Consider the following 26,777-nt stretch of genomic DNA (forward strand, 5'->3'; position numbering starts at 1 on the left):
ACGACCAGGTGGACTGGGGACAGCAAGGAGTCATCAGGCCAGGTAGTCCTGAGGCATGGTCCTAGGGCTCAGATCCTCTGAGAGCGAGAGCATACTTAAATGCACATAGGACCAATTGGTAGGGTTTAAAAATACTCTGTATATTATTTAGGGTTAGGAAAGTATTTCTGCACTAAATATATTGGCGAATCAAAACCATAGTGGTTTGATTCATCCTGAAAGTTGTCATATTTGTACACTTTTCTCACTTTCCAATATTTCATGGCTTGAACAATTGTGTTCAATCCATGAAATATTGGAAAGTGAGAAAATTGTTCAATAGGAATTGAACAGTAATCGTATAAATCAACCCTGATAATCCTCATTAATCATGGAACGGTCCTGTTTTCGTGAACCGTGCACCAGCCTCCAGGTTTAAACTGCTACGCATGGTCTGCGTTCCATAATGATTCCAATAGGCTACATGTCCCAAATTATTGCACAACTTGTAATATGTTAGCCTAATATGATCCACTATTGCTAGGTCCTCAGGAACAACCACACCAACGTGACAGGTGAAAGAAAGGTAAACTAATGATGTAATGGAATGATACGAAATGGAAACTAACACTAAAGGGAGTTAGAAATGCATGTGGTATAACTGACGGAGGCTACCAATAGTGGCTAATATTAAACACCATACAAATTGTACACAATACAGTGAAAAGTCTGGGCATATAATTAAAACATTTTAGGAATCATAAATCAACTCGGTAGGTTTGGCACTATACTGTCATATGCACATGGCAACATAAGCCTATAGCTTGGGTCTCAAAATTTCATCACTGAAAGTTATAAGACCAACATTTCATCAACTTCATTGTGGAAAAGGTGAAATGTTGATATGCTTCAGTTTGCTGCCACATGACTGGCTTCACATTTCTCTCCAGTGATAATAAGGTAAAATAGATCTAAAAAAATGATAATTTATATTTACAATCCCCTTATCCAAACAGTTGATTCATTTACCTAGCTCTTTTTGTAATGGTGTTATTTCTATCAGAAAAAATGTATTAGATGTTGTTCCACTTGGAACTGACAGATTGCTCGACCTTATTCATAGTTTCATCGCGCATAAAAGTGGTGGAATTATTAGGGAATTAAATGAAGGTCAGAATATGGTGTATCTGTAGACACACCTCCACTACACCTTCATTTATTTAATCTCCACCCCCAAAAATAGTAGGTGAAAAGCATGCTATTCTCATGCTTAAATTCCAGGTCAGAATACGCATAGAGAGAAATGTGCATAAAAAAGCAGCTGGGACGCTTTTTGACACCTCACACCCAGTCGTAAATTTTATGCAGCAAGAGGACCCTCTGGCTCTTTAGTATGAACCAAAGGAATGTCTTTGTTCACATACTTTTGCCAGCCAAAAACTCTAACATCCAAAAAGTGGATAATGGAACAATAATTCTATCATAAAGAATGTGGGAAATGGTCAGTGGGGACCTAAAGAATAATCATGTCATATTGTTTTTCATTTTGTGATTTTATTAGTAAAGTTATAAACGAAATACTGTAACTTAAAGTATTTGCACTACAGGTAATAAGTCTCCATCCAATACGTGGTGTAGACAATATCAAAAACAAGTACAGTTTTTTTGATAAGATATTAATGTGATTTTAGTTTTCTAATAAGATCATTGTTTTTGAGAATACCTTGCACAGTAAGTAGCCACGCCCCGAGGGAGCTCAGAGAGCATGTCAGCATGATGGAAATGCCCCCTTTTTACCAGAGTGTATAAAGGATGAGTTGAGAATTAACATACCAGACCAGAAAGACATGAGACCGTGGTCTATACGTTGAAATGGTTAGAAACTCTGAAACTCTCAACACGAGGTGAAGAAAATGAACTTATCAGACCAGAACTGTGATGTTTATGCTGGGAGTCGGGAAGCTAGTACAGGGAGTGCAAATTTAATAAATAACAAACATAGTACAAAACAAGAAACACGAAAAGCGTACAGACATGAAACAGAGTCAATAACGCCTCAGGAATGAACCAGATATAGGGGAGGTAATCAGGAAGGTGATGGAGTCCAGGTGAGTGTCATGGGGCGCAGGTGCGCGTAACGATGGTGGCGGGTGTGCGAAAAAATAAGACAACTGGCGACGTCAAGCACCGGAGAGGGGGAGCGGGAGTAAACGTGACAGTACCCCCTCCCTGCCACGCGGCTCCAGCCGCCGGATGATGCCGACCAGAGGGACGGTCCCGAGGACCAGGAGCTGGCCGGTCGCTTCTGCTGAGGCGTGGGAAGCTGTAGAGCCGGCTGAGGCGCGGGAGCTTGACGGGCCAGCTGAGGCGTGGGAGCCTGATAGGCCGGCTGAGGCGCGGGAGCCTGACGAGCCGGGCGGTGCATGGGGAGCATGCTGAGCCAACTGAGGCATGGAAGCCTGACAAGTCAGCTGAGGCATCCCCGGTTGCTTCGGCAGCAGCACTTGGACCCGACATCACCAGTTTAAAAAATATTTTTTAAATTCCTGTTGCTTCCCCTTGGTGAGGTATATCCGCTAACGTGTACGCTAATAAATGGGAAACAAGTACAGGGAGTGAATTTAATAAAAAAACAAACATGGAACAAAACAAGAAACACGAGTAGCGTACAGACATGAAACATATAAACAGAAACAATAACTCCTAAGGAAAGAACCAAAGGGAGTGACATGTATAGGGGGGGTAATCAGGAAGGTGATGGAATCCAGGTGAGTCTCATGAGGTGCAGGTGACAGGTGTGCGTAATAATGAGAACTGGCGAAAACAAGTGACAACGAGCACCAGAGAGGGGGAGCTGGAGTAGACGTGACAGTAGCCCTTCCTGACGTGCGGTTCCAGCCAAGGCATGGAAGCCTGACGAGCCAACCAAGGCTTGAGAACCTGTCGGGCCAGCTGTGGCATGGAAGCCTGACGAGCTATCTGAGGCATCCCCGTTAGCTTCAGCAATGGAAGCCTGACGAGCCAACCGAGGCTTGAGAACCTGACGAGCCAACTGAGGCTTGGAAGCCTGGCGAGCTGGCTAAGGCATCCCCGGTAGCTTCGGCAATGGAAGCCTGACGAGCCAACCGAGGCTTGTGAATCTATCAAGCAGGCTGAAGGCATGGAAGCCTGACAAGCCAGCTAAGGCATCCCCTTTTGCTTCGGCAGCAGCCCATGTACCCAACCTCACCAGTAAAATATATATTTTTGAATCCTTTGTATCCCTAGGTGACATTGTTATTTTGTCATTTGTACGGTAGGAGTCGGGAGCAACTGCAGGGGGGGGGATTAATAAATAAATGAACATGGAACAAAACAAGAATCACGAGTAGCGCACAGACATGAGACAGATAAACAGACACAATAACAATAACGCCTGAGGAAAGCACGCCCAATTTTTCAGTTTTTGATTTGTTAAAAAAGTTTAAAATATCCAATAAATGTCGTTCCACTTCATGATTGTGTCCCACTTGTTGTTGATTCTTCACCAAAAAATACAGTTTTATATCTTTATGTTTGAAGCCTGAAATGTGGCAAAAGGTCGCAAAGTTCAAGGGGGCCGAATACTTTCGCAAGGCACTGTATATACAGTACCAGTCAAAGTATTTTTTGATTAACAGCTGGGGCTCAAAAATTCTGTGCAATTTCCAAGCGACCAATAATAACAACAACACAAGCCTATAGATACACTTTCCTACTCATTCATTACTGCTGCACTGCTTGTTGAAGTGCCGAGTGGAAATAGGAAGAACGTGCATTTTATGGCTTATAAAAGTGTTGAATATAAAGTGTTGATAGTGCTGAGTAAGAACTTAAACATGAACTCACTCATAAAAACATCAGATCTTTGGTGGATGCGTTGACAGTCTCTCTCTAGTCATTGTTTTAAATGTTTTGAAATCTCACAATATCAACTTTGCCTTAGCTTTCTTTTATACTTGCTAATGTTACTGCAGACACTGAAATATGAGCCATACGATTGGCCTGCGGTAAACTTATAGTGCACTTGATTTGCTCTCAGGGCCCGCAGGGAAAGCAGAGTTTGTACCTTCAAACACATGCGCAGGGCAGTTGAATTGGGTACACTTAACACCAACAGCCCGAGACAAATAAAAAGGCTTTATAGGTGGGGTTTTTACAGAAATGTTTGGCAATTGACTAGACTGCCTTGGTGATCGACCAGTACATTGCGATCAACCGGTTGGTGACCACTGCTCTAGAAAGTTGAGTGAAGTTCAATCAACGCGCTTCTCTCTGTGGGCTGTTATTTCTTCTGTGTGGAAGTCCCGCACGCATGCAGTTTAGAGGGAACATTGCCTCTGAGCACATTACTCTGTCTCTCTCATCACGCTTACTCTAATTTTCTCTCTCATTCTCTCCCTCATTCTTTCTCTCACTCTCTCGTTCATCTGGAATGTCCAGTCCTCCCCTCTAGCCATTGTCTGTTGGTTAAAGGGCATTGTTGTTGGTGTGTGTGTTTGTGTGTGTATGTGTGTGTAAGAGAGAGATAGTGAGTGTGTGTTGAGAGTTGCAATATTGGTTCACACACACACACACACACACACACACACACACACACACACACACACACACACACACACACACACACACACACACACACACACACACACACACACACACATATAGATATTGAAAGTGAGGTACAGTATTGGAGTCATTGTGGTGTCTAAAATCTAATTAAATTGCATTTGTCACATGCTGAAAAAGGTGTAGTAGACCTTACTGTGAAATGCTTACTTGCAAGCCCATAACCAACATTACAGATTCAAGAGTTAACCCTTGTATTGTCTTAAGGGTAAAAAATGACCCATCACTATGTTTAACAGAGAAAAGCCCCTAAATTATATTTTTTCAACTTAAAATTGGATTACTTTTCATAGAGTGACCCCAACATTAGAAAAAGTGAAACAACGCCTTTGTTCATATTTCCATGAAAGCTGTACACCACCAGGGTACACACACACACACACACACACACACACACACACACACACACACACACACACACACACACACACACACACACACACACACACACACACACACACACACACACACACACTGAGAAATTGAGATTATGTGTGCTACTGATTGAACTAAAAAACGTTATTGTGCATGTGCAGCATCTCCCCTCCACGACCCCCGCACATGACTCAAGTTCAAAGACATAATAAACAACATTTCAGACAAAATAAACATTTATTGAAAGCATGGTTTACTAATGAAGAATGCAGTCAGAGGTTATAAAGGTGCTGCAGATGACAGTCCCCCCAGTTCTCTCTTTGCTAAAGCCATGAGTGCACGTTTCAGTGCCCAACAGGTCATAGATCTGACTTTTTCAGATGTCCAGGAGGAACAAGAGAACAATGATTTAGAAGAGGAGGATGTATCTGAAGAAGAAGATGGGGAAGAATACAACCCAGAGCAAGATGTATCATCTTCAGATGAAGAAGAAATCCCCCAAACTGAGAGACATTTTTGTCAAAGAACAGCAAAATAACATGGTCCTTGTCACCATATGACAACCAGGGCAGGATGGCAGCACAACATGTCATAAGGATGACCCCAGGGCCCACAAGACATGCAGTTACCCATGCCCAGGACATCACATAACATTCTACATGTTCATCACACCAGCCATCGAAAAAAATCATCCTGGAGATGACAAATTTGGAGGGTTTCTGTAAATATGGAGACAACTGTAAAAGGATGGATGAGATTGACCTGCATGCCAATATAGGGCTGCTAATCTTAGCGGGTGTGTATAGGTCCCGAGGCGAGGCTACATGTAGTCTGTGGGATGCAGAGAGTGAAAGGGTGATTTTCCATGCCACAATGCCACTGAAAAGTATTTTCCACTTTCTCAAGAATGCTACGGTTTGATAACCATGAGTCAAGACCTGCAAGACGTTTGAGAGACAAACTGGCGGCCATAAGAGAGGTCTGGGAGAAGTGGGTGGAGCCATAAGAGAGGTCTGGGAGAAGTGGGTGGAGCGTCTGCCATACCTCTACAACCCTGGGCCTGAAGTAACAGTGGAGGAGCAACTGGTTCCATTCAGAGGTACATTTTTATTTTCATATCTGTAATGTAAGTGATTTTCACTGTTCATTTTATTATGTATGGCTGTAATATCATTGATTTATGTGATTGTTTTCTGTGACACTGGTACTAATTACTGATAGTAATCTCTTTTGTCAAAAGATCGCTGTCCTTTCCGGCAGTATATGCCCTGCAACCCAACAAAGTATGGCATCAGGATACGGGTTGCCTGTGAGACAGCTACGCTTGGAAGATGCAAGTCTACACAGGGAAGCCGACCAGTGGAGGCCTGGAGAAGAAACAGGGGACGCGGGTTGTGCTTGATGTGACAGATGGACTGAGGGGGCACAATGTCACATGTGACAATTTCTTCACCTCTTATGAACTTAGCCAGCAGTTCCTGAAGAGGAGGATCACTATGGTTGGCAGAGAAAGAACAAGCTTGAGCTCCCCCTGCACTCCTCGCAACAAGGGGGAGAGAGGCCTTCTCATCAAAGTTTGCCTTCACCCCTAACACTATTCTAGTTTCTTACCTCCCAAAGAGGAACAAGAACGTGGTCCGCCTGAGCACACTGCACAAAATGGCTGAGATTAGTGATCGTGAGGACAGGAAGCCAGCCATCATCCTGGACTACAACCACGACAAAGGAGGCATGGACAATCTGGACAAGGTGATTGGAACTTGCTGGATGACTGCCCGCTGGTCCCTGGTTATCTTCCATAACATCATTGATGTGTCCTCATACAATGCCTTTGTGATATGGAAGAATATCAACTCTATCTGGATGCCTGATAAGAGGAACAATAGGAGGGTGTTCCTGAAGCAGCTGGGAAAGGCACTTTCAAAGAAGGGAGCGCCTCCACCGCAAAGCAGCCTCTGCAGCGCTTGTGAAAGCTGTTCAGGGGGCTGAATCTTGTCCTGATCCACCTGAGGCTGTAGCTGGGGCAGGCAAGAAGAGGACATGCCAATTATGCCCCCCAAAGAAGGACTGTAAAACCAATACTATGTGCTGCACATGTGAGAAATCCATCTGCAAAGTCCATGCACACACACTTGCATACTGTTCTACATGTGCTAATTAGAGTTGATTGATTTATGTTCTTCACATTTTTGTTTTGTATCTATTATTGTAACGCTCAATGAGTGAGTGTGTGTGGAGTCAGGCGCAGAGAGCAAAAGATGCGGGAAAAACCACGCTTTAATGTCCTTAATCAAAAGATCTAAACGTATTTACCAAACACAGGCGAAACTATAAACAAATAGGACCCTGATGGTAAAATACTAGGACAGCGGAAAACCCCAACACAAAATACTAACACCTCTCACAATACAGTAGAACAAGCCCGCAACAAACAGAAGCGGGCTAAACCAACTTAAATAACCCCACCCTAACAACCAAACAAGGAACAGGTGAAACCAATTAGACAAAAATAAACGAACACAGAACAAAGGATCGGTGGCAGCTAGTAGACCGGCGAAGACGACCGCCACCAGAACCAGAAGGGGAGTCAACATCGGTACTATTCGTGACAATTATCTTATTTTATGCTTATGTATTGTTGTTGTTTATACACCTTGTGGGTGGAGACAATGGCAAAAAAAATGGGAGGGCTAGTATTTTGTAGTAGAATTCCTCGTTGTACAGTACATAAGAATATATGACTATGTTGCCAAAAAAGTCCAAGACTGTTATTGTTTCCTTCAATAAAATGCATTCAAAACTACTTTCTGCACATTTCTGCCACTTTCTTAGTCTATACAAGTAATCTCTTGCTAAAAAATATTTTTACACCTATGCAGTACCTTTAGCAATAATAATAATAATAAACCTCTACTTTAGTAAAAGAAAATAATTATGACAGGTGTGTCGTAATAAAAATGAGTGGTTTCCACTGATTAAATGCAGTCTTTCTGCATTGTGAAGAGGGAAAACCCAGATATTCACAAAGTTTGTGATGAATGACAGGCTGTTTCTTCATGCAAAATAGATTTTGGGTTTGAAATTCAATTAAGCTGCTTTATTTGAGGGGTTTAGTGAAGGCGGGTCATTTTTTACCCTTAGGACAAGGGGAGTATACAGAATGTTAAGACTACACAAGGGTTAAGAAAATATTTACTAAATAAAATAAAGTAAAAAGAACAAGACAATAAAATAACAATAACGAGGCTATAAACAGGGGATACCAGTACCAAGTCAATATGCGGGAGTACAGGTTAGTTGAGGTAATTGAGGTAATATGCACATGTAGGTAGGGGTAAAGTGACTAATGCAAGATAATAAACAGCGAGAAGCAGCAGTGTAAAAACACGGGGATCAATGCAAGTAGGCCGGGTAGCCATTTTATTAAGTGTTCAGCAGTCTTATTGCCTGGGAGTAGAAGCTATTAACTTTTGCGTCGAGCAATCCCGGATCCGGGATCCTATTTATAGCCTCAAGCTCATTAGCGTAACTATAATTAGCATTAGCATAATATATTTGCTCTCAAGCTTAGACTTTTGTTAACAACACTGTCATCTCAGATTTTCAAAATATGCTTTTCAACCATAGCTAAACAAGCATTTGTGTAAGAGTATTGATAGCTAGCATAGCTATAAGCCTAGAATTCAGCCAGCAACATTTTCACAAAAACAAGAATATCATTCAAATAAAATCATTTACCTTTGAAGAACTTCAGATGTTTTCAATGAGGAGACTCTCAGTTAGATAGCAAATGTTCAGTTTTTCAAAAAATATTATTTGTGTAGGACAAATCGCTCCGTTTTGTTCACGTTTGGCTATGAAAAAAACCTGTATCCAGTTATAGCCTCAACCTCATTAGCATAACGTAACGTTAACTATTTATGAAAATTGCAAATGAAATGAAATGAATGTGCTAACTCTCAAGCTTAGCCTTTTCTTAACAACACTGTCATCTCAGATTTTAAAAATATGCTTTTGAACCATAGCAAAACAAGCATTTGTGTAAGAGTATTGATAGCTAGCATAGCATTTAGCGTAGCATTTAGCGGGCAACATTTGCACAAAAACCAGAAAAGGATTCAAATAAAATCATTTACCTTTGAAGAACTTCGGATGTTTTCAATGAGGAGACTCTCAGTTACATAGCAACTGTTCAGTTTTTCCTGAAAGATTCTTTGTGTAGGAGAAATCGCTCCGTTTTGTACATCACGTTTGGGTACCAAAAAAAAACGTGAATTCAGTCATCAAAACGGCGAACTGTTTTCCAAATTAACTCCATAATATCGACTGAAACACGGCAAACGCTGTTTAGAATCAATCCTCAAGGTGTTTTTCACATATCTCTTCATTGATATATTGTTCGTGAATGTCTACTTTCTCCTGTGAATCACTTGGAAAAAGAAGTGCAGTTGAAGATGACGCACCAATTTCGACGGAGGACACCGGTGTGGACCTGGCAAATGTTGTCTCTTATGGTCAATCTTGCAATGAAATGCCTACAAATACGTCACAATGCTGCAGACACCTTGGGGAAACGATAGATCGGGCAGGCTCATTCCTTGCGCATTCACAGCCATATAAGGAGACAATGAAAAACAGAGCCTCAAAAATCCTGCTCATTTCCTGTTTGAAGTTTCATCTTGGTTTCGCTTGTAGCATCAGTTCTGGGGCACTCACAGACAATATCTTTGCAGTTTTGGAAACGTCAGAGTGTTCTCTTTCCAAAGGTATCAATTATATGCATAGTTGAGCATCTTTTTGTGACAAAATATTGCGCTTAAAACGGGCACGTTTTTTATCCAATAATGAAATAGCGCCCCCATAGATGTAACAGGTTAGCCTCTCTGCGAGTAAGGCTAGTTTCCTGAATTTCCGCCTGTCACACTCAACGTCAACAAAACAAATCCTACCCCTAACCCTAACCCTAACCCTAACCCAAATTTTATTTGTCACATACACATGGTTAGCAGATGTTAATGCGAGTGTAGAGAAATGCTTGTGCTTCCAGTTCAGACAATGCAGTAATAACCAACGAGTAATCTAACCTAACAATTCCACAACTACTACAGTGCCTTGCGAAAGTATTCGGCCACCTTGAACTTTGCGACCTTTTGCCACATTTCAGGCTTCAAACATAAAGATATAAAACTAATTTTTTTTTGTGAAGAATCAACAACAAGTGGGACACAATCATGAAGTGGAACGACATTTATTGGATATTTTAAACTTTTTTACTTTCAGTGCAGCAAACTCTCTCCAGAAGTTCAGTGAGGATCTCTGAATGATCCAATGTTGACCTAAATGACTAATGATGATAAATACAATCCACCTGTGTGTAATCAAGTCTCTGTATAAATGCACCTGCACGGTGATATTCTCAGAGGTCTGTTAAAAGCGCAGAGAGCATAATGAAGAACAAGGAACACACCAGGCAGGTCCGAGATACTGTTGTGAAGAAGTTTAAAGCCGGATTTGGATACAAAAAGATTTCCCAAGCTTTAAACATCCCAAGGAGCACTGTGCAAGCGATAATATTGAAATGGAAGGAGTATCAGACCACTGCAAATCTACCAAGACCTGGCCGTCCCTCTAAACTTTCAGCTCATACAAGGAGAAGACTGATCAGAGATGCAGCCAAGAGGCCCATGATCACTCTGGATGAACTGCAGAGATCTACAGCTGAGGTGGGAGACTCTGTCCATAGGACAACAATCAGTTGTATATTGCACAAATCTGGCCTTTATGGAAGAGTGGCAAGAAGAAAGCCATTTCTTAAAGATATCCATAAAAAGTGTTGTTTAAAGTTTGCCACAAGCCACCTGGGAGACACACCAAACATTTGGAAGAAGGTGCTCTGGTCAGATGAAACCAAAATTGAACTTTTTGGCAACAATGCAAAATGTTGTGTGTGGCGTAAAAGCAACACAGCTCATCACCCTGAACACACCATACCCACTGTCAAACATGGTGGTGGCAGCATCATGGTTTGGGCCTGCTTTTCTTGAGCATGGACAGGGAAGATGGTTAAAATTGATGGGAAGATGGATGGAGCCAAATACAGGACCATTCTGGAAGAAAACCTGATGGAGTCTGCAAAAGACCTGAGACTGGGACGGAGATTTGTCTTCCAACAAGACAATGATCCAAAACATAAAGCAAAATCTACAATGGAATGGTTTAAAAATAAACATATCCAGGTGTTAGAATGGCCAAGTCAAAGTCCAGACCTGAATCCAATCGAGAATCTGTGGAAAGAACTGAAAACTGCTGTTCACAAATGCTCTCCATCCAACCTCACTGATCTCGAGCTGTTTTGCAAGGAGGAATGGGAAAACATTTCAGTCTCTCGATGTGCAAAACTGATAGAGACATACCCCAAGCGACTTACAGCTGTAATCGCAGCAAAAGGTGGCGCTACAAAGTATTAACTTATGGGGGCTGAATAATTTTGCCGTCTCGTCGTTATTGGTAATCAAGCCAACCACTGTAGTGACGTCTGCAAACTTGATGATTGAGTTGGAGGCGTACATGGCCACACAGACATGGGTGAACAGGGAGTGCAGGAGAGGGCTGAGAATGCACCCTTGTGGGGCCCCAGTGTTGAGGATCAGTGGGGTGGAGATGTTGTTACCTACCCTCACCACCTGGGGGCAGCCCGTCAGGAAGTCCAGGACCCATTTGCACAGGGCGGGGTCGAGACCCAGGGTAATGACGAGTTTGGAGGGTACTATGGTGTTAAATGCTGAGCTGTAATCGATGAACAGCATTCTTACATAGGTATTCCTCTTGTCCAGATGGGTTAGGGCAGTGTGCAGTGTGATTGCGATTGCGTCGTCTGTGGACCTATTGGGGCGGTAAGCAAATTGGAGTGGGTCTAGGGTGTCAGGTAGGGTGGAGGTGATATGGTCCTTGACTAGTCTCTCAAAGCACTTCATGATGATGGAAGTGAGTGCTACGGGGCGGTAGTCATTTAGCTCAGTAACCTTTGCTTTCTTGGGAACAAGAACAATGGTGGCCCTCTTGAACAGCAGACTAGGATAAGGATTGATTGAATATGTCTGTAAACACACCGGCCAGCTGGTCAGCGCATGCTCTGAGGACGCGGCTGGGGATGCCATCTGGGCCTGCAGCCTTGCGAGGGTTAACACGTTTAAATGTTTTACTCACGTTGGCTGCAGTGAAGGAAAGCCTGCAGGTGTTGGTAGCGGGTCGTGTCAGTGGCACTGTATTGTTCTCAAAGTGAGCAAAGAAGGCCGGTGGTTGTGCACTCACATGCATGCATGGTTTTTGCCTGCGTGTGTGTGTGTGTGTGTGTGTGTGTGTGTGCATGGTTGTGCATATCACAGCTTTTCTAACAGTTTTTTCTAGCTTATATAACACAAGAACCCTAGTTGTGATATGGTGTGTGATACTGCAACCCAGAATCTATCTAGCTCCTGGCTGGCCCTCTTTTATTTAGTAATGCCTGATCTGGTCAACCAACACTTAACATAGATTACTGAGCTAAGAACCAACCCCTCAACACTACTGTTGAGCAACACTTCCACATGTTGCAAAACCTTCTCTGTAGCACTCACTGTGACTGGCAGGGCTAAATGACTTTAGCTTTGGTGACCTAAGTTGAGTAGATATTATTAGGCAATGCAATTGTTAACTAACTACCTGGTACTAAATGTTGTCTTGTAGTGGTGTTTTGTTTTTAAATTAATTCCAAAAGGAACAACAGTAATTCATAGGTTATTACTGTGTAAATACCATTTAACCATGTCATATCTTGGTGAATACCTGGCATACCTGGATTGATAGATTTCTAACCAAGCTGAAGTATGTTTCTCCCTCCTTCTCTTCCACCCCCTCTCTGCCCTCCCTCTTCTATTTGTTCTCTCTCTGTAGTCGTGGGATATTTTCTTCCGGAATGCCAACGCTGGGGTGTCACCAGGCGCAGCCTATCAGAGCCCTCCTCCTCTGGGTGGTGCTGCTCTGGGATTGGCCAACACCCAGGCGATGGTTGGAGCTCAACCTAACATGGAGAAGTTAGTGGAGGACCATCTGGCTGTACAGTCACTCGTACGAGCGTACCAGGTACTGTACACACACACACACACACACACACACACACACACACACACACACACACACACACACACACACACACACACACACACACACACACACACACACACACAGTAAGTGTGGTTGCCCTGTATGTGTCTAGGTGCGGGGGCACCACATAGCCAAGCTGGACCCTCTGGACATCGGTGTGATAGACTTTGATGAGTCCCCAGTAATGCTGGGCTTGAAGAAAGTTGGTGAGAAATGTGCGCCTGCCTCATCTCGCTGCTGTGTGGCGCCAACTCTGATTCATCTTTCTGAATGATTGTCTTTCTTTCTTCTTCCTGTCTTCTCCCTTCCTTTCTTTAAAAAAATAATTACATATTTTTTGCTTCTACTTTATTTATATATTTTGTCTTTCGCCTCTCTGTTTCCTCCCTCACCTCTGCTCTCTTTCTCTGTTTTGTTTGTTTATTTATTTTTTATTTTTTCAATTTGTTGCTCCCCCCTTCTCTCGGACCTGCCCCTCCTGCCCCCTGTAGATTCGAGATTCAAGAGTCACCACGTGGCACAGCTGGATGTTACATCCTGACCTTAGAGATCCTTTAAATTCTCTGTTTGGTAGGTCAGGTTGTGACTAGGGTGGGAAATCTATTTTTATATTTCTTTGTTGGCCGAGTAAGGTTCCCAATCAGAGGCAGCTGTCTATCGTTGTCTCTGATTGGGGAACATACTTAGGCAGCCCTTTTTCCCACCTTCAGTTGTGGGATCTTGTCTTTGTGTGTTGCATGTGTTGCACTCCTAGCTTTACGTTCGTTGAGTTGTTTATTGTTTTTTTTGGTGGAACATTTAAAATGAAAGAAAATGTACGCCTACGACGCTGCACCTTGGTCTTCATTTAACAACGGACGTTACACTGGAACCTCTGGGCATCTTAGCTGGTCCTCCCTCCTCTGACATCATCACCTCCAGTGACAAATTGGGTGAGGAGAGGAGGGGTTAAGGGGGTAATGGAGACTTACAGGATTTAGGCCTCAAATATGGTCTGTCACCACATCTCTAACCCTAACCCTACACTCCCATCCTCACCCTCCACATGGTTAAACCCACCTGTCACCCAACTATATAATTCCCTTAGCCTCTACTATAGCATACAGTTGAAGTCGTAATTTTACATACACCTTAGCCAAATACATTTAAGCTCTGTTTTTCACAATTCCTGACATTTAATCCTAATAACAATTCCCTGTCTTAGGTCAGTTAAAATAAAGTGGTGATCCTAAGATTGTGAAATGTCAGAATAATAGAGAGAATTATTTATTTCAGCTTTTATTTATTTCATCACATTCCCAGTGGGTCAGAAGTTTACATACACTCAATTAGTATTTGGTAGCATTGCCTTTACATTGTTCAACTTGGGTCAAACGTTTGTAGCCTTCCACAAGCTTCCCACAATATGTTGGGTGAATTTTGGCCCATTCCTCCTGACAGAGCTGGTGTAACTGAGTCAGGTTTGTAGGCCTCCTTGATCGCACATGCTTTTTCAATTCTGCCCACAAATTTTCTGTAGGATTGAGGTCAGGGCTTTGTGACGGCCGCTCCAATACCTTGACTTTGTTGTCCTAAAGCCATTTTGCCACAACTTTGGAAATGTGCTTGGGGTCATTGTCCATTTGGAAGACCCATTTGCGACCAAGCTTTAACTGTCACGTTCAGACCACGTTTGTCTTTATTTATTTGGTCAGGGTGTGAGTTGGGGTGGGTAGTCTGTGTGTTTTTCTATGTTTTTCCATTTCTATGTTTGGCCTGATATGGTTCTCAATCAGAGGCAGCTGTTTATAGTTGTCCCTGATTGAGAACCATATTTAGGTAGCCTGGGTTTCAATGTTTGTTTGTGGGTGTTTGTTTCCTGTGTCAGTGTTTGTGCCACGCGGGACTGTTTCGGTTTGGTTTATTGTTTATTGTTTTGTATTTCACAGTGTTCAGGCTTTTCTTATTAAAATCGTCATGAACACTTACCACGCCGCATCGATCCTTACTACCCTTCAGATGAATAGGAGGAAATCTACCGTTGCATTAACTTTCTGGCTGATGTCTTGAGATGTTGCTTCAATATATCCACATAATTTTGCCTCCTCATGATGCCATCTATTTTGTGCAGCAAAGCACCCACACAACATGATGCGGCCACCCCCGTGCTTCACGGTTGGGATGGTGTTCTTCGGCTTGCAAGTCTCCCCCTTTTTCCTCCAAACATAACGATGGTCATTATGGCCAAACAGTTCTATTTTTGTTTCATCAGACCAGAGGACATTTCTCCAAAAAGTACGATCTTTGTCCCCATGTGCAGTTGCAACCGTAGTCTGGCTTTTTTATGGCGGTTTTGGAGCAGTGGCTTCTTCCTTGTTGAGCGACCTTTCAGGTTATGTCGATATAGGACTCGTTTCACTGTGGATATAGATACTTTTGTACCTGTTTCCTCCAGCATCTTCTCAAGGTCCTTTGCTGTTGTTCTGAGATTGATTTGCACTTTTCGCACCAAAGTACGTTCATCTCTAGGAGACAGAACGAACGTGTCTCCTTCCTGAGTGATATGATGGCTGTGTGGTCCCATGGTGTTTATACTTGCGTACTATTGTTTGTACAGATGAACGTGGTACCTTCAGGCGTTTGGAAATTGCTCCCAAGGATGAACCAGACTTGTGAAAGTCTACAATTTGTTTTCTGAGGGCTTGGCTGAGTTCTTTTGATTTTTCCATGATGTCAAGCAAAGAGGCACTGAGTTTGAAGGTAGGCCTTGAAATACATCCACAGGTACACCTCTAATTGATGTCAATTAGCCTATCAGAAGTTTCTAAAGCCATGATATAATTTTCTGGAATGGTCCAAGCTGTTTAAAGGCACAGTCAACTTAGTGTATGTAAACTTCTGACCCACTGGAATGGTGATACAGTGAATTATAAGTTAAATAATCTGTAAACAATTGTTGGTAAAATGACTTGTGTCATGCACAAAGTAGATGTCCTAACCGACTTGCCAAAACTATAGTTTGTTAACAAGACATTTGTGGAGTGGTTGAAAAATTAGTTTTAATGACTCCAATCTAAGTGTATGTAAACCTCCGACTTCAACTGTACATGCTGCTACTTATAGCAGCTAGCCAAACTATATATATATATGGCTGTGCTAGTGTTGCATATGCCATGGATAAATATCATGTGCCGACATTTTGTTTCAGTCATTCTCAGTCACGTTTAAGGAACAGAGTCAGATTGTCGTACTGTTAGTTATCTAGTTATCTCTACACATACTATTACCTAATCACTCCTTCTTCCTGCCTTGGTAATCTCTAGGTAATGATCTCTTATAGTACACATACAGATGTCAAATTAAGATCCCACATTTGTAAAACACTAATATTCCATAGTATCCATGTACATGCTAGAGATAAGAGAATCAAACATGAGGGTTCTTTTCTGGAATTCTCTTCTGGAATTCCCACATTGATGCCATCATGCAATCTGTCAGAACGTTCCACATGGAAATGTGTTTTTCCCCACCCCCACAACCCATGTAGGGTTAACTGCATGGGGGACTGGGGGTTAAAATGTCTGGCAATATCATGATGACGTTGGGGACTGGTCTTATTGTGCCACCTTGCTTTCTCACAAGGCCTTCGCGTAAAACAACCCATCATTGTCAGCACGCTATTCTAGTGACATTCACACAAACGATAGGGAAGGTAGTGAATGTGTGTGTGTGCATGTGGGTGTGTGTACTGCCTGCATATACGTATGCGTGCGTGTGAGTGTGCACTGAAAGGGTTACAGAGTTCAAAAAAGAGTGATGACATGGAATGTACAGATAGCCTATGTGGTGTTAGGGTCAATGAGTTCTCTTCAGCCCTTTGGTTCTGTGTGGCTCAAAACTGTTATTGTTGAGCTTCAGTAGACAAACTGATTGACTGGCTGGTTGACTGGCTGGTTGACTGGCTGTCACTTTTAGCTGACAGGACACTCAACACCTTTGAGAAAATGCTAATGTGAAAATGTGAAGCAATATCCTGGTTTGTATGTGTGTTTAAGAGACATCTGTGGGTGTGCACCAGAATGTGTCTTGTCTGTGTGTGAGCATGTGCGCACGTGTGTCACTAACCCATGTGTGTGTACATTTCACTAACACGTGTGTGTCTGTGTCCCCCAGACATCTCTGGGGAAAAGAGTGACTGTATGATCTCACAGCTGGAGGTATGGACACACCTCCTAGACTACTATATCCAGGATCCTATAATTCCTCTTGCTCCACTAGCCCCCATTCTGCTGCAGCCTGATTCCAAACTGTCACCAATTCCCTACGTACTGGTTGACTGTGTCCCTAAGACTACACTCTCAGAGAGGCCCACAGGATTCTTACGGCTGGGACAGGGGAAAGTCACTAAGCAGAGTGCCGTGTGCACAATACCCAGACATCCGCATCTGGCGGGGTCAGATCTGGGTGGTCTGTCATGGGACGTTTTCATTTAGTATCCGTTGGGGTCGGCTTGGAGCGTGATTATATTTCCCCATATTATGTTATACCGAAGTTGACTGACTGAAAGGGAACGTAGCGTTATGACTAACGACTGTTCCCTGAAGGAGGGAACGAGGTACAACACCTGTTTGGCCCCGCACCACCAGGTCCTGGGCTCGATGAAGAGTGGTATTAAATTGAAGGAGCTTCCAGTGGGGTGGGGATTTCATTAACCTTGTCAAGTGTGGATGTCGATCGCGATAGTGCGGCTCCCCATAGTATGCTGTAACTCGTTTCCCTCCTTTAGGGAACTATAGTTATAGTCATAACGTTACGCTATAGTCATAACGCTACGCTACAGTCATAGCTCTACACTACAGTCATAACGCTACGCTACAGTCATAACGCTACGCTACAGTCATAGCTCTACGCTACAGTCATAGCGTTACGCTACAGTCATAACGCTACGCTACAGTCATAGCTCTACGCTACAGTCATAGCGTTACGCTACAGTCATAACGCTACGCTACAGTCATAACGCTACGCTACAGTCATAGCTCTACACTACAGTCATAGCTCTACACTACAGTCATAACGTTACGCTATAGTCATAACGCTACGCTACAGTCATAGCTCTACGCTACAGTCATAACGCTACGCTACAGTCATAACTCTACGCTACAGTCATAGCGTTACGCTACAGTCATAACGTTACGCTACAGTCATAACGTTACGCTACAGTCATAGCTCTACGCTACAGTCATAACGTTACGCTACAGTCATAACGTTACGCTACAGTCATAGCTCTACGCTACAGTCATAGCTCTACGCTACAGTCATAGCTCTACGCTACAGTCATAACGCTACGCTACAGTCATAACGTTACGCTACAGTCATAACGTTACGCTACAGTCATAACGTTACGCTACAGTCATAACGTTACGCTACAGTCATAACGTTACGCTACAGTCATAACGTTACGCTACAGTCATAACGTTACGCTACAGTCATAATGCTACAGTCATAACTCTATGCTACGGTCATAACACTACACTACAGTCATAACATTACACTGTGGTCATAATGCTACGGTCATAGCTCTGTGGCAGCCCCCCGCATTTGCCAGGCGGAAGTGGGCATCCAGCCAGGACAGGTTGTGCCAGCTCTACGCTTGAGATCTCCAGTGCGCCTCCGTGGCCCAATGTATTCGGTGCCTGCTCCAAACACCAGGCGTCCAGTGCATCTCCCCAGTCTGGTGAGACCTGTTCCGGCTCCACGTACCAGGCATCCAGTGTGTCTCCCCAGCCTGGTAATCCCTGTGGCAGCTCCACGCACCAGTGATGATCCATGGTCCGGAGCCCCTGGCGACGTTCCCCGGTCCGGAGCCTCCGGTGACATCCATGGTCCGATTCCACAGAAGCATAGATGCCCACCCAGACCTGGGGGGGTACTGTCATGCCCTGACCTTAGAGAGCCTTTTTATTTCTCTATTTGTTTAGGTCAGGGTGTGATTAGGGTGGGCATTCTAGGTTTTCTGTTTCTATGTTGGTGTGTTTGATTCCCAATCGGAGGCAGCTGTCTATCGTTGTCAATTTCCTTTTGGGTTTTGTGGGATCTTGTCTTTGTTTGTTGCTTTATGCATGACTAGCTTGACGTTCAGTTTGTATTCATGGTTTTTTCCCAGTATTACGCTTTCAAATAAAGAGAGAATGTACGCCTACCACGCTGCACCTTGATCCGGTCATTTATCATCTGACGACGAGCGTAACAATGTAGGCACCCGAGTTGAGCCATAAGGGAGACGAGGCATTTAACATCTCATTACCGCTATCAGTTTAGGGGGCAATGCAGCCTGTTTTTTGTCCCTCCACTTTGGTTCTGAAATCATCATCACCCACAAATGAACTTGTCATTTTTGCAGATTAAGTGTTTGAGCTACTAATGTATCAATATTTATAATTTACAAATTAGCTATGACATAGTCAATGAATATATAGCACAACTATAGAGGATTTCACCCCCATTCCTAAATCGGATGTTGGATGTTTTTATGGAGTTCTTGTTTTCTCCTCCCGCTTGCTGTCCTCGTTATGAAATGATCAACTTTACCCTGTATATCTGAAAATGACCATATTGTTTAAACCTCTAGAGGCGATGTCCGTGCCCCACGAAAATCTAATAAGCAGTAACAAAAGAATGACAAAATACGTCTGTTTAAACTAGAGATATGTTGTTTTGCATGGGCTGTGTTTCAATCCACCGCATCCACCAAATGTAGCCTTCCACATCTGCGGTGGAAGGTGGCCGAGCTACAGCGGTGTTTGTCAGACCATGAGACATCCCGAAAATCGGTCTTCTCACACAAACATCTGTAGCATCTGATTAGTTTGTTCTACACACTAATATGAGCCCCTATGGAAAGATGAGATGTTTTTCTCTAGGATGCCCACAAGCCTCACAAGACTAGTCTGAAGGTAGCCGTACCAGTTTTAAAAAACGAATGGAAGTATATATGGAGATAGTTTAGTGTCCATTTAAAAAATATATATATATATATATATTGATCATTCTTGTATTACTCAGATATAGGACAGACATTTTAAAACAAACTTCCTTTTGATGATTTATTTTACATGTATGAATTTGTTATTCAATGTATTTCTATGGGCTAATAGCAGAAAGGTCAAATTCAGTGTTTCATCAAACACTTTTTTAAATACTTTTTTTATACTTAAAGGGGTTCTAAAATTCTAAATCAAATAGTTAAGTGATCCTCAGTTTGGCCATCGTAAAACAATTCCATATGTTAGGATTCTCTGTGACATCCTATCAAGTGCACGCCATTGCCTGCCTCCATTTTGTATTTGCATCATCACTCACCCTTTCATTCCAGACAGGACATCATCCCTCTCTCCTGTTGCTATACCACTCTATAATAGAATTTCTAGAATCTAAAAGGTACAGTATTCTAGAAGCGGAATTACATTTTTGTCACCTCTCTCTCCAACACCTTTCTCCATTTTAACATTGGTGTTGTCTCTTCCCCCTCTTTCTCTTCAACTCTCTCTCTCTGTCACCTGATCCTATCACTCCCATCTCTCGTGTCATGCAATAAACCTGTTTTTGTCCATCAAACTAATGCTGTGCCTCTATTAGCTTTTAACCAATAAATGCAGAGGTTTTTTGGCTGTATGTTTAACTTAGATTCTAATAAAGTGTTTCTCTAGATATCAAGTCGGTTTGATGTTTATATTTGCCTTCCATCTCCATACCCCCTCACTCTCCCTCCCTATTTCTTCCTCTTTCTCAGATCACCACTTCCTCTCTCCTGACATTATATTTTGTTTCTTCACCCCTATCCTCTGTCTCCATGGTGATGATGGCAGGGTTTTATGGTCTGGATGAGTCTGACCTGGACAAGGTGTTCCGGCTCCCCAACACCACCTTCATCGGGGGCAACGAGAGCGTTCTGCCCCTCAGAGAGATCATAAACCGCCTCGAGGTAAAGTAGATCCGCCGCATCGTATACAACACACACTTAGTCATTACTAACAAAAATAGTACACACTTGCACACGCACACACACACTGACCTCACCTCTCTTTTCCTGTCCTGTAGATGGCATACTGTCAGTCTATTGGGGTAGAGTTCATGTTCATTAATGACCTGGAGCAGTGCCAGTGGATCAGACAGAAGTTTGAGAGGCCAGGTGTCATGCAGTTTACCCTGGAGGAGAAGAGGACCTTGCTGACCAGAATGGTTCGATCCACCAAGTATGTCTGTGTGTCTGTCTGTGTGTCTGTAAGTATGGTCATATGACACAAAAATAGAGGTCTTTGGCCACGCACACCAGGAACAATGCAAAATACCTCTTCCCTACTGTAAAATATGGTGGTACATCTTTGATATTATGGGGCTATTTTGCTTCCACTGGTCCTGGGGTCCTTGTTAAGGTCAACAGCATCATGAGCTTTACCCAGTACCAGGGCATTTTAGCCAGGAACCTGATTGCCTCTACCATGAGGCTGAAACTTGGCTGCAAGTGGATCTTCCAGCAAAACAATAACCCCCCACACACATCAACATCCACAATGAAATTGTTACTTGACCACAAAATCAATATTTTGCAATGGCCATCTCTGCAGTCTCCGGACTTGAACCCCATGGTTTGAATTGAAGAGGGCAGTCCATAAGCGCAGACAAAGGTTATCAAGGATTGATTATGGAGGAATGGTCTATTGTTTTGAATTTTTTATGTAACCTTCATTTAACTAGGCAAGTCAGATAAGAACAAATAGTTATTTACAATGACGGCCTACCCCGGACGATGCTGGGCCAATGGTGCGCAGCCCCGTGGGACTCCCAATCACGGCCTGTTGTGATACAGCCTGGAATCAAACTAGGGTCTGTAATGGTACCTCTAGCACTGAGATGCAGTGTCTGATGCAAAGTCTGTGTCATTATCCTCGCAAGAGGGTGATGGAGTATTGAAAACGGGGGATCCACCTTCATCATTTTGAGATGTTTTTTATTATTATTTGTCAAACAAAATCTATTTTTCTGAGCAATTGTATTAGTATAAAAGAATATCATTTTAATGTTGTTTTTTTTACATACAATATAGATCAGTATTTGTATTATTTTATGCAGTCTTTTTTGCTCTTTGTCAAGGGATCCAATAATTCTGGACTTCACTGTATAACTCTATGACTGGATTCTGGACTGGGTAAAAAGAGTGGGCGGGGCCTAACCTTGTATGACTTCCGGTTGGTCAGGTTCGAGGAGTTCCTCCAGAGGAAGTGGTCATCAGAGAAGCGTTTTGGTCTGGAGGGCTGTGAGTCTCTCATCCCGGCCCTGAAGACCATCATCGACAAGTCCAGCATGAACGGAGTAGAGAGCATCATCATGGGCATGCCCCACAGGTACTGTTACCATGGAAATGCCAATCACAGGCTACGGTAGTACTAGACACCGGTCTCAACCTACTGTTGTAGCTCTCCAGGTTGCTGGGTTCCCGGGAATATTCACAGTTTCCATTACAACTACTTACATGTTCTTTACTGGAAAACCCAGATCAATTGTTCATTAGACCTGTAACATTTACTACACTGTACATGAAAGCTAAAAGTCTATCGTAGTTTCTCTCTCCCCAGGGGGAGGTTGAATGTGTTGGCCAATGTGATCCGTAAGGAGCTGGATCAGATCTTCTGTCAGTTTGACTCCAACCTGGAAGCTGCTGATGAGGTAAATTATACAGCCAGTAGAGAGCAAATCAAATCAAATTTTATGTCACATACACATGGTTAGCAGATGTTAATGCGAGTGTAGCGAAATGCTTGTGCTTCTCGTTCCAACCATGCAGTAATATCTAACAAGTAATCTAACCTAACAATTTCACAACTACCTTACACACAAGTGTAAATGAATAAGAATATGTACATAAATATATATGAATGAGCGATGGCCGAACGACATAGGCAAGATACAGTAGATGGTGTATATACAGTGGGGAGAACAAGTATTTGATACACTGCTGATTTTGCAGGTTTTCCTACTTACAAAGCATGTAGAGGTCTGTAATTTTTATCATAGGTACACTTCAACTGTGAGCGACAGAATCTAAAACAAAAATCCAGAAAATCACATTGTATGATTTTTAAGTAATTAATTTGCATTTTATTGCATGACATAAGTATTTGATCACCAACCAACCAGTAATTCCGGCTAGTGCTGGTGACACAATAGAAACTCTCCTGGTGACACAATGGAAACTCTCCTGGTGACACAATGTGGAAACTCTCCTGGTGAACACAATGTGGAAACTCTCCTGGTGAACACAATGTGGAAACTCTCCTGGTGAACACAATGTGGAAACTCTCCTGGTGAACACAATGTGGAAACTCTCCTGGTGACACAATGTGGAAACTCCCGGTAACACAATGTGGAAAGTGAATAACATGGAAAAAGTCCTATCAGAAGCAAAAGAAAATGAAAAATGTTTACTCATACAATTCTCCTCCATTTCACTTCTGAACATGCCCTTTCTTTATCCCTCCCCCCTCTCGCCCCTCTCTCTCCTTCTCCCCATCAGGGTTCTGGAGATGTGAAGTATCATTTGGGGATGTGGCACCGTAGGATCAACCGGGTTACTGATAGGAACATCACGCTGTCACTCATGGCTAACCCCTCCCATCTGGAGGCTGTGAACCCCGTGGTGCAGGGCAAGACCAAGGCTGAGCAGTTCTACTGTGGAGACACAGAGGGAAAAAGAGTATGTACACACACAAATGCACACAGTTTTTTTCTGTGTGTGTGTGAATTTATATTTCTGTGTGTGTGTTCCAGGTGATGTCCATCCTGCTCCATGGTGATGCAGCATTTGCAGGCCAGGGGGTTGTCTACGAGACCTTCCACCTTTCTGATCTGCCCTCCTACACCACCCACGGCACTGTCCATGTGGTGGTCAACAACCAGGTAAAACATCCTGCAACACCAAACACACCACTGTCCATGTGGTGGTCAACAACCAGGTAACACATCCTGCAACAACAAACACACCACTGTCCATGTGGTGGTCAATAACCAGGTAACACATCCTGCAACACCAAACACACCACTGTCCAAGTTCTTCTGACGATCTTCATTTGGTGTATCGTGTCACTGACTCTTTGACAAATCCTGATTTTGTGGAGGTGATGCTTGAAATGGAGGGGGGAGTTTTACTGGAAATTTGGGGTGTTTCTGTCATGGGGAGGGGCTTACTTCCGTAAATAGAGTTAGTTAGTGTACACAACATTTGGTTCTGGGTTCTGAGATTAACTACCAGGTAACAAACACACTTTAACTGCCCCATGAATGGCCTGTTGTTCTCTATACCCTACACATACACACACACACAAACACACACACAAAACCTCCTACATCACTGTCACATTCACAGAAGAACAACCCTGTTACACGCCCGCACCCACACACCCTCTAACCACCTGTCTCTTTTCCCTGTAGGTTGGTTTCACCACCGACCCCAGAGTGGCGAGGTCATCATCCTACCCTACAGACGTGGCCAAGGTGGTCAATGCCCCCATCTTCCACGTCAACGCTGATGACCCCGAGGCCGTCATGTACGTGTGTAACGTCGCCGCCGAGTGGAGAGCCACCTTTCACAAGGACGTGGTGGTAGACTTGGTGAGTGTGTTCCCTGATCAGGGTGGTGTTCATTAGGCAAACGGAAGAGCACTGACAAACACATTTTCATTGTTTGTTTACCTCTTATGCTGACAGTCCCCGAAATGGGGCACTAGAATGACTTAAAACAATATGTATATGTTTACATGACTGATTTGATTGATTTCCCACCGTTTTATAAGTCAGAAAACAGCAATCCAGACCTTCCTAGGACCATGTAAACATCCTTGGTCAAATTGCCTCCCTTTGGTGGGAAATAGCTTTCTAGGTGGGGAAACACTACTACATTAATAAAATATTCACCTCTTGCTAGATTGATGACTAAAGCCACAGTGAAACGGTGCAAAACGCCTGTCAGCTCTAAATAACGTTTTCTGTCGCATGCCCCACTGACCGTCATCAAGGTGTGTTGCTAAAGTGTAATGACCTCAATCAGATGATTGAGCCAATGTTTACACACCCTTCTAATCTGTGTGTGTGTGTGTGTGTGTGTGTGTGTGTACCCTCCAGGTGTGTTACAGGCGTAACGGCCACAATGAGATGGACGAGCCCTTGTTCACTCAGCCTCTGATGTACAAGCAGATCAAGAAGCAGAAAGGAGTCCTCCAGAAATACTCTGAGAAACTCCTAGCAGAGGGAGCAGTCAGCAGACAGGACTATGAGGTAAGACATTCTGCCATTTATACTATATACCCATATACTATATATGGCCATATAAATCATCAAAAACATGTTACATTTAGGTCATTTAGCAGACGCTCTTATCCAGATAGACTTACAGTAATGAGTGCATACATTTTCATATTTGTTCGTACTGGTCCCCTTTGGGAATCGAACCCAAAACCCTGGGCGTTGCAAGTGCCATGCTCTACCAACTGAGTCACACAACCCTTGCAAACCATACAAACTTGTACTTAGATATCCTATTCTGCCCTCTGTCTTTACATAAAATACTATCCTGAATGAATGAAATAGAATGTACTTGCTGATTGACATGAGGTGGCAAGGGGGTGTTGTTGAGTATAACATCATTCAACATTAAATGGATATGAACCCTTCCCATCTGGTGTTGAGTATAACATCATTCAACATTAAATAGATATGAACTCTTCCCGTCTGTAGGAGGAGATAGCCAAGTATGACAAGATCTGTGAGGAGGCTCACGCTCGCTCTAAAGACGAGAAGATTCTACACATCAAACACTGGCTGGACTCTCCCTGGCCCGGTCAGTGTGTGTGTGTGTGTGTGTGTGTGTATGCCTTTGTGCGTGAGAAACTATATATTGTAAAACATAGGTTAAGGGCATATGTATGTTTATGTTAAAATCTATAATGTGTAGACAGACACTAACAATATGTATCTTTATCTCTCTCTGTGTGTGTGTAGGTTTCTTCAACATCGACGGCCAGCCTAAGAGTATGACCAGTCTGTCTACAGGCCTGCCTGAGGAGGAGCTGGTACACATAGGATACATCGCTTCATCTGTCCCTGTGGAAGACTTCACCATACACAGGGGTACTGATAAACACACACACACACACAACCTGTGGAAGACAAGTACATATCCTCATCCAGCTATGTGTGTGTGTGTGTGTGTGTGTGTGTGTGGTTCAGGTCTGAGTCGTATACTAAAAGGCCGTGCGGCGATGGTGGGCCAGCGTGTGTGTGACTGGGCTCTAGGAGAGTACATATCCTCATCCAGCTGTGTGTGTGTGTGTGTGTGTGTGTGTGTGTGTGGTTCAGGTCTGAGTCGTATACTAAAAGGCCGTGCGGCGATGGTGGGCCAGCGTGTGTGTGACTGGGCTCTAGGAGAGTACATGGCCTTTGGTTCGCTGCTCAAGGAGGGGACACACATACGTCTCAGTGGACAGGACGTAGAGAGAGGAACCTTCAGGTATTAATGTCACCCTTAAGGACTGTCTATGTCATTGTTATGACTATGTCGTGCGTAAGTCACTTGCTTGACAGTGTTGTGTAGTTTGAGTATTCTA

General features: G+C 43.2%; 2 protein-coding genes across 2 annotated transcripts in view; one reads left to right on the forward strand and one right to left on the reverse strand.

Annotated features, from left to right (window-relative positions):
* The window catches only part of polm (polymerase (DNA directed), mu), a 392,822-nt gene that overhangs the window by 147,487 nt on the left and 218,558 nt on the right, over positions 1-26,777 (reverse strand). The gene's annotated exons all lie outside the window — the stretch shown is intronic.
* The window catches only part of ogdhb (oxoglutarate dehydrogenase b), a 47,358-nt gene that overhangs the window by 3,683 nt on the left and 16,898 nt on the right, over positions 1-26,777 (forward strand). Inside the window, exons 3-15 of the mRNA XM_064943189.1 lie at positions 12,934-13,122; positions 13,256-13,349; positions 20,988-21,103; positions 21,220-21,374; positions 22,377-22,523; positions 22,755-22,845; positions 23,693-23,872; positions 23,947-24,075; positions 24,607-24,786; positions 25,297-25,449; positions 25,909-26,011; positions 26,173-26,301; positions 26,401-26,680. Coding sequence (XP_064799261.1) covers positions 12,934-13,122; positions 13,256-13,349; positions 20,988-21,103; positions 21,220-21,374; positions 22,377-22,523; positions 22,755-22,845; positions 23,693-23,872; positions 23,947-24,075; positions 24,607-24,786; positions 25,297-25,449; positions 25,909-26,011; positions 26,173-26,301; positions 26,401-26,680 — 1,946 coding nt within the window. The remainder of the gene's footprint in view (positions 1-12,933; positions 13,123-13,255; positions 13,350-20,987; positions 21,104-21,219; positions 21,375-22,376; positions 22,524-22,754; positions 22,846-23,692; positions 23,873-23,946; positions 24,076-24,606; positions 24,787-25,296; positions 25,450-25,908; positions 26,012-26,172; positions 26,302-26,400; positions 26,681-26,777) is intronic.

This window comes from Oncorhynchus masou, chromosome 28, assembly GCF_036934945.1.
Source record: "Oncorhynchus masou masou isolate Uvic2021 chromosome 28, UVic_Omas_1.1, whole genome shotgun sequence".
Classification (NCBI taxonomy): Eukaryota; Metazoa; Chordata; class Actinopteri; order Salmoniformes; family Salmonidae; genus Oncorhynchus; species Oncorhynchus masou.